The sequence below is a fragment of the Silurus meridionalis genome, chromosome 3 (genome assembly GCF_014805685.1).
Source record: "Silurus meridionalis isolate SWU-2019-XX chromosome 3, ASM1480568v1, whole genome shotgun sequence".
NCBI lineage: Eukaryota > Metazoa > Chordata > Actinopteri > Siluriformes > Siluridae > Silurus > Silurus meridionalis.
This window is the reverse complement of record NC_060886.1, coordinates 31,936,469-31,945,280: the sequence shown is the minus strand read 5'-3', so window position 1 is coordinate 31,945,280 and position 8,812 is coordinate 31,936,469. Positions and strand designations below refer to the sequence as shown.

The 8,812-nt window shown below is 37.6% G+C and overlaps 1 protein-coding gene across 1 annotated transcript; it reads left to right on the top strand.

The window, feature by feature from the left end:
- Positions 1-1,574: 1,574 nt before the first annotated feature.
- On the top strand, positions 1,575-4,117 carry LOC124383246 (C-type mannose receptor 2-like). The gene is made up of 4 exons (XM_046845738.1): positions 1,575-1,932; positions 2,236-2,568; positions 3,321-3,412; positions 3,573-4,117. Exons 1-4 carry the CDS (start codon positions 1,692-1,694, stop codon positions 3,681-3,683), a joined length of 777 nt encoding a protein of 258 aa, XP_046701694.1. The 5' UTR covers positions 1,575-1,691; the 3' UTR covers positions 3,684-4,117.
- The last annotated feature ends 4,695 nt before the right edge of the window (positions 4,118-8,812 follow it).

Sequence of the window (8,812 nt, the reverse complement as noted above, 5' to 3'; positions counted from 1 at the left end):
CTGCTTGCCATGTACTGTATGCTGCTGGAGTTGGGTGTAGAACAGTTTATTGTCCAGAAAGCAGACATTGGAGAACAGGACACTTGAAAAGAGTTTGTTTTTTAACTAGTACGGACTCATGCTTGCTGCAGATCATTCAATAGATTGAATTTGTGGCTTATTTTTGCCATAGTGTCTCGTGATCTGAACAGGACACTAAGTGCTATTGCTCTGCTGCCACTTGGAGCATCACCAAATTTGCAGAAAGGAAGTAACTGGTAGCCTTCATTTCGCTAAATTTGTAGTCCTATTTCACTGAATTTGTAGCTGTCCCATCGGATACAGGACACAGAACTTATAATATTTAAAGTATTTAACCTAAGAACTACATCCAGAACTGGAAAGTGTAAATAGATGTACAGTGGAACCCGGTTATGTCGAGGGCCTAGTGGATGCCAAAAAGCGTTGAGATAACCGATGATCGAGATAAACGAAAACCAACATGGTGGCAATATATTAACGTGCTTTAAATTTCTTTATGTACTTGATGTGCGTTAATAAATGAGAATGTGCATGCACGTGTTTTTGGAGGTTTTTTTACACAACAGCGTTGCCATGATTTGTTTGATTGGTCATGCGGATCGAGAAAACCTGTAATGCGGATAAGGAGGCGGAAGCAGAAGTAAACACAAACAAAGTTTATTGAGACTCAGGAGAGAATCCACCAATACTTGTAGTGAAGCAGTAATATCCAGTGGTGCGCTCCGGGAGCACCGTCCACCAAGTTCTGTGAAAGCAGAGACAATTCGTGTAGAGAATCCATGGATCAGCGCTATGGAAAGCGCAGCACCCAGCGTGAACATGGAAAACAGCAGGATCAGGGGAATCCGGGGTGCCGTAGAGAGAATGCGGAGTACGAGAAGAAGGGTACGTAGCGGGATACGTATACGCGATTACACAGACCACCGTGAACCAACACATACGATCATGCACAAACAATAATGGTGAGTGTGTGGAGGGGAGGGGCTTAAATAGGAGATGGGATGATTGTGTGAATGAGAGTCAGGTGTGTGTGATCAGCATGACTGCGAGGAGCTCGCTCGCACGGGAGAAGAAGCAGGGTGCTTCGGGGAATGCCGCCGCCGAAGGGGGCGTGGCAGGGGGATTCCTGACATAACCGACGTTAAGTGGCAAATTTGCCCCCCCTTGTGCTCAATATATTAGGGTTCAGTGACATAACAAATTCAACATAACCAATTAAAAAATGCTAAGACAAAGCGAGAATTTGGCGGTTCCACTTCAGAAACGTCGACTTAATAGGGTTGGCGAGTTAACCGAGGTCGAGATAAGTGGGTTCCACTGTATTATGAATTGAGGATGGGTTCCTTTTGGCCTGGCTTCCATCTGGTTTATTAAATATAGTTTTCCATGAAGCTTCTTTGTCATAATGGCCATTGTTCAATAAAATTTATTTGACAAAATAAATTGTTTAATTTGATCTAATTGCTCAGATAAAAAGAAGTGAGTGGAATTTCTTTTGCAGATCTAACATTACATAGGCCCAATAAAACTTTCCTTCACAGGTTTGGTCTCTCGTCCTGTCTGTTCCTCTTAATTACTACCTGGTACAGCAGGGGAAAACATGGAGTGCTGCTCAAAATTACTGCAAAGCCACACATTTTGACCTGGCTATCGTAGAAACGATTGAAAACATGGTCCAGCTTCAGAATGAAGCACAGAAACAACAGTTTAGTTCAAGTGCATGGATTGGACTGTACAATGACATCAACAGCTGGCGCTGGTCTTTTGCAAATGAACCACTGGGAACTCTGAGACCGTGGCAGTCAGGACAGCCGAACAACTTGCTTGGAAATCAGGAGTGTGTTGCAACATATACAGATGGTTGGAATGATATGAACTGTTCAAACATATACTACTTCATGTGCTTTGATGGTAAGAAACAGCATGTGTTTAACAATTTGACAGTAAGAAAGTTGTGTTATTAAAATATTCTGTGTGCTTCTATTTTTTTGAGTTTTTCAGTTAATATTTTCATTCAAATTAACTGTCAGTAGAAATAATTATAAATGCCAGAACAACAATTAGAAACCACTAATCCAGATGACATTGACTTATTGACTGTTCTAAGTGTTAGCAAATTATTTTGACATTCTCAAAAACAACAACTCTTCTAAGAGTCAATAAATTTAGTTAATAATTCATTTTCATGTGATTATGTGTGTGATTTATTTCCAGACATTAAAATTGGTAATCAGAGGTACATTTTTAACTCTACTCGTACAACGTGGCTTCAAGCTCAGCATTATTGCAGACAGTATCATACGGATTTGGTTAGCATAAAGGATGCAACAGAACTTTCAGTAATTCTGGGTATGGTCTCTGACTGGACATGGATTGGTCTGTTCAGAGACTCCTGGAAGTGGACAGACCAAACCAACTTCTCTACTATCTTCTGGATGTCTGGGAAACCTGATAATGCCCTGAGTAATGAAAATTGTGGTTATTTAAATAACACTAAGGCTGGTGATGCACGATGCTCAGACATAATGCCTTTCTTCTGTTATTCAGGTGAGTTAACATTTTATTTAAACTCAGATTTAGACATTCCTAACCCTAACCCTAACCTTAGAATTGATCTTTTTTCATGTATGTACATTGAATATAATCTACAAACTAAAATCTTAGGTTTTATGATGTAAAAAATAAATAAATACAAAATTAATAACCTGGTTGCATACGGGTATGTGTGCACATTGGGTGGTGCTAACCCTCTAGTATTTTCACAGGTGTGACACAGGTGTGTCTGATGCTGTTTGGATTATTAGATAATGTCATGCCAAAGATATCAAAGAGAAAGAGAGAGAGAGAGAAATGTAAATTTTTATAGGTTTGCTTTTTGTAATGTAATGGTTTGGACTCTTTTCAGTTTGCAAGCAGGGTCTCCAACCAGACTATCAATGACATCATTACAAATGTGAAAAATAAGAGAATTACTGTGAATGATGAAGAAGCTGCTTGTAACTCTTTGTTTTAACAAAAAATGAGAACACCTTATAGCGTTTATAATCCCACCTGAGAAATGTTTATCTTTCCAAACAGAAGCAAAGTTGCAGGTATTGAACTGCTAATCTTAAATCGTAAAACATTTATATAAACCAGGGCTTCCATCTAGACCTCCAACCCCATCACCCAGACCTGTGAGGAATCTTTGAGAGATTGTTATCATTAAGAGATTACTGGACCTATTTTAGTTTATTTTTTGCATCACAGAAAACTGCAGTATGAACAGTGGTATGTAAACTCTGTGTTTCTACATGTAGTAATCACAGGAAAATGGGAAATCATTAAGGTGACGGTCCAGTCCTTTTACAATGTAAATGATCCTGAAGTAAAGGTGGCCATTTTGGAACAAGTAGGTTTCATCCTCCACATGATCCCATTTAAAATGTAAATTTCTTTTTGAGCTTCTGACACATGCACTGCGCAGTAATCTGAATGCATTTCTATTTCTTCTGTAGCATTTACACTTTTGAACATTTAATTAGTGCTAAACATTTTATTCTGTTGATTAGATCAAGCAGAAACTTAAGGATCATGGGTTGGCAGAGAACATCACAGTAAAATGGAGAGAGCAACCAAATGGAGTGGTGTTTCACAAGAAGAAAGGAAATTATTTTACATAGTAAAAGTAGAACTGCAAGTTTTTACCTGAATCTCAAATCATGCAAATGTTTATTTTGGAAGCTTGGTTGAGTTCATTAATAAAAGGATGATAAAGAGAACAACCTTATTCAAGATGTTTAGCATAAATATAAGGCCAAATATTTATCAACTGATTTTATTTATTAATAAATCAACTATAATGTAGTATAATTATTAAATAAACACTCTTTTTGCTTTACTTTCAAACGTTAACTAGTGATTATATTCCTGATGAAGTAGAATTTATAGAAATAGAAATTAGAATATGTGAATAATTTGCAGGATTTTGTGTTTATCTTTTTCTTCACTAGACTTTAAAGCTCTAATGATGACGGTAAAGCTGATGATTGTAGAACAATTCTACAGTAAAAAGCTCTATAAAATTCATTTTTATTCACAGATGTATTTCTGTGTTCCTCATTATGTAGCCTATCCATGCAGTCACATGTTTCACTAGCAAAAAAAATAAAAAAATTATAAATGAAATAATAATTGTCTACATGTTTGTGTATAATTCTGAAAAAAATACATTTGGTGTTTTTGTTTCTTTTTTATGGAAACCATTTAACAATAATTAAAAATGTAGATGTGTTTATCATAAGAAACCTTTTGTCCACACAAGAAATATTATATGGATGGCCAGAACATGTGACACCATAAACACATTCTGATGCTGGAGTAGGAAAACCAACAGTCTAAACCTCAGCTTCACATACCAACAGAATAAAGAGGCAAAAAAGGCAAAACAGTGAGACAGTCAATGCAAGAAAAACATCAGTGACAAAAGTAAATACATTTTGGAAGAGGAATGTTGTTCCATATTTGTCTGACACAGGATTCTAGCTTCTCAACAGTTCTGGGTTTCCTGTGTTGTGGTTTTTATTTAATGATGCACCAAATGTTTTCTAGACTGCAGACAGGTCAGATCAGCACCCAGACTCTTCAACTACGAAGTCATGCTATAGTAATAGATGCAGTATTCAGTTAGCATCACCTTGCTCAAATTTACAAGCCCTTCCCTGCAAAAGACATTTTCTGAATGGAAGCATTTGTTGCTCTAAAATCTGTACATAGCATTCAGCATTGATGGAGCCTTTCCAAATGTACAAGCTGCCCATTCCACAGGCACTTATGCACCACCATACCACCAGAGATGCAGATTTTTGACCTGAGCACTGATAACAAGCCAAATGGTCCCTCTCCTCTTTAGTACAGAGGACGTTTGGTCTATGGTTTCCAAAAATAATTTTAAATCCTGATTCTTCTGACCACAGAACAGTTTTTCCCTTTGCCTCAATGCATTTTAAATGAGTTTTGGCCCAGAGAGAATGGTGGTGTTTCTGAATAATTTTCACGCATGCCCTCTTCTTTGTAAGTTAGAGATTTAACCTGCTTTTGTGGATGACATGGTAAATTATGTTCACAGACAATGATTTCTAGAGGTGTTAATGATCCCCTGCGTTGATTCCCATACATAATCATGACTGTTTTCAAATGCAGAGGCCCCTGAGAGCCCAAAGATCACAGACATCCAATACTGATTTTCATCCTTGTCCCTTGTGCTCAGACATTTCTCCAGATTCTTTGTCATTTTTGATGATATTATGTTCTGTAAATAATGAGAAATTCAACAGTTTTAACCTAATCCTAACCCTTAACTCCAGGCAACAGCACAAATTTATGCTGCATGATGTGCTGGTTGTAAAAACAAAGTGCAAACAAACAAATGAGAAAATTCAGCAAAAATAAAAGAAATAAAAGAAATTAAGCAAACAAAAACTAAGAAAGTACAAATAATAAGTACATAATAGCTGAACATTATATGTGAAAGTCAAGTACTTCACACCAAAGTAGTGAGGCGCTGCAAAGCACCAAGAAACCATCAGCCTACTACTATTTATCAAAAATTGATTCAAAGCATTAAAGGTTCAATTATTTACTGTAAAATCAAATATCAATCACTGCATTCACTGTACTGCATTGTTTTACAATTGAAACTGTCATTTAAAAAATATTTTGTGTTCCTAATCTTTTGTGAGGAGTTCTGAAATAAAAATGAATTAAATGACAGCATTCACATTCATCATCGCATAACATGCAGGTGTGAAAAGGTGTGAGATGGGAGTCGTAAATTGTAATACAGAAAGGTGGCAGTTGTAATGAATAAATTCTCCAAAGACATTTTATTAAAGCCCAGTAAACAACACAAAACTATACAGACTCTTCTTTCAGATTTCCATGGTCTGTTTCTCTTCCCCTTTGGCATCACACAGTGTATCACCGCATTATTCTGAATTAATTAAGCTATAGATCTTTTTACGTGTATATAATCAGTAACTTTATCGTAATTTTGCTTTTAATTTTTGAGAACTGCAACTGCAGAGACTCAACTTCTCAACTTCAGACCCCACTTCAGAATTCTCAACTTCAGACCGCACTTCAGAATGGGGATATTTTAACCCTTTCTTCATGCTAATGAGTCCTTAATATAGTTGATGGAGAGCTAACATTCCAGATGGTACTCTAGTGGTGTAGCAGTAAAATCCTTCTACTCACCACTACCATGGAAGTGCACCCTCTTTCATTATTGGGGTAAATGATGGTCCTTTGCTGTAAGGGATTTTGCACTGTTACATCTTCCCCAGTGTATATAGCATACTGTATCTTCTGTGTGATTTGGTGTGAATTTGTAAATGAGGCAGGTGGTGTGCAGAGATCTGTGTGATGCATTTTTTCACTGCTAAGAAGAGAAATTCTTACAAACACAAACAGAAAATCTAGCTTTGAATAGAGGCCCTATCACACCTATGTAGCTCTCTGCAGCATATGTATATACTGTGACAGTAAATTACTAACAGGTACATTTGATGTACAAACTGCACTCGATTTGCTGCTACTTCCCTCCGGTGAAACTCAGCTCATGGCTCAGCAACTCCCAACCGACTGCATACGAACCTGAAACAGATGGTTCATGTGGTGGAAGGCCATTAGGGGGTGTACCGGGGGACACGTGACTCCGCCTCTCATTTTTCTTTTTGCTTTATTTGTCACATACACATACATACAGAGTACGACATGCAGTGAAAGGCTTTTAACGATGGTCCGACATGAGGAAATAGGATGGGGAGAAAAATAAACCAAGAAAAAAAAGAAGGCAGATAAATAAAGAGTATAAACTATATAAAATATAAAAGATATAAAGATATATTTGGAAAAAAGTGTATATATAGGATGCTTATGACAGTGAACAGTAAAACAGTAAAAATTTAAGGTGGTTGACGTGATTGTCCTTAAAGTGACCGTGTGCGGTGTGTTGTGGTATAAAGTGCACTGTGCCTTACCCCATGTCCCTCCTCTGCACATGTCCAAACCATCTCAATCACACCTCCCTCACCTTGTCTTCAAAACGTCCTACATGCGCTGTCCCTCTAAAAAAACTCATTTCTAATCCTGTCCATCGTCATCACTCCCATTTAACATTTCAACATCTTCAGCTCTGCTACCTCCAGCTCCACCTCTTGTCTTTTACTCAATGCCACTGTCTCTAAACCATACAACATCTCAGGTCTCACCACAGTCCTATAAACTTTCCTTTCACTCACAGATACTCTTCTATCACAAATCACTCCTGCTATCACTCTTCTCCACCCACTTCACCCTGCCTGCACTCTTTTCTTCACTTCTCTTCTCCATGCAACCGCACAACCTCACTGCCCTTCCTCTTATTCACACATATGTACTCTGTCTTACTCGTACTGACTTTCATTCCCCTCTCCCTACTCTCACCACAAATCACAATATCATCCACAAACATCATAGTTCACGTCATAGTCCATAGTCCTTGTCCTTTAACCAGTCCATCACCACTGCAAACAGGAAAGGGCTCAGAGCTGATCCTTGATGCAATACACCATCAACAGCAATACAGTGACCTAAAACAAGTCAACTATGGAATGTGAAAATACTCTATCTAAGGTCTATTCTCTTTTTTTGCACTTTTCCCCACAAAAGTTTACGTTATGTTAATTAACAAATGCAATTACAACTGTTCGAATGTTTAGCCAGATGGACTGATGATAGCACATTATCTGTGTGAAGCTGCTTTGAGACAATGTTCATTGTAAAAAGTGCTATACAAATAAACATGAATTGAAATTAATTAAAGAGTATAGTGCTGTCTAAAAATCAATAAAAGTAGAGTAAAATAAAAAGTTGTTGTAGTCCCAAACCTTTTAACCATCTCTTTATTTGCATTTTGAACAAAGGGGAGTGCTACACAGTAGTCAGTTCCCCCAAGCCTGCTTTTCTCAGCCCCATTCCCCAGTTTCTTTTCTTCTCCTCAGGTCAGTGACTATGAGACCACAGGTGTCAGAAAAATGGAAATTCCTGTTCTTCTGGTGCTGCAGGGAACATCGACACTTTCAGGACCCCTTGAATACTGATGTGCTGCCAGCAGTCTTGTCTGGGATTACCATAGTACACTCACTATTACACTGGGATTACTAACATACACTCATTATTACACTGGGATTACTAATGTACACTCACTGTAACACTGGGATTACTAATGTACACTCACTGTTACACTGGGATTACTAACATACACTCATTATTACACTGCGATTACTAACATACACTCATTATTACACTGGGATTACCATAGTACACTCACTATTACACTGGGATTACTAACATACACTCACTGTTACACTGGGATTAATAACATACACTCACTATTACACTGGGATTACTAACATACACTCATTATTACACTGGGATTACTAATGTACACTCACTGTAACACTAGGATTACTAATGTACACTCACTGTTACACTGGGATTACTAACATACACTCACTATTACACTGGGATTACTAACATACACTCATTATTACACTGGGATTACTAATGTACACTCACTGTAACACTGGGATTACTAATGTACACTCACTGTTACACTGGGATTACTAATGTACACTCACTGTTACACTGGGATTACTAACATACACTCATTATTACACTGCGATTACTAACATACACTCATTATTACACTGGGATTACCATAGTACACTCACTATTACACTGGGATTACTAACATACACTCATTATT

Bases quoted from the DNA above. Each gene is read 5' to 3' on its own strand.
- LOC124383246 (XM_046845738.1), top strand. From the start codon at position 1,692: ATGGTCCAGCTTCAGAATGAAGCACAGAAACAACAGTTTAGTTCAAGT. The intron at 1,933-2,235 runs GTAAGAAACAGC...ATTTATTTCCAG, and splicing joins CTACTTCATGTGCTTTGATG to ACATTAAAATTGGTAATCAG. The intron at 2,569-3,320 runs GTGAGTTAACAT...TTCTACATGTAG, and splicing joins GCCTTTCTTCTGTTATTCAG to TAATCACAGGAAAATGGGAA.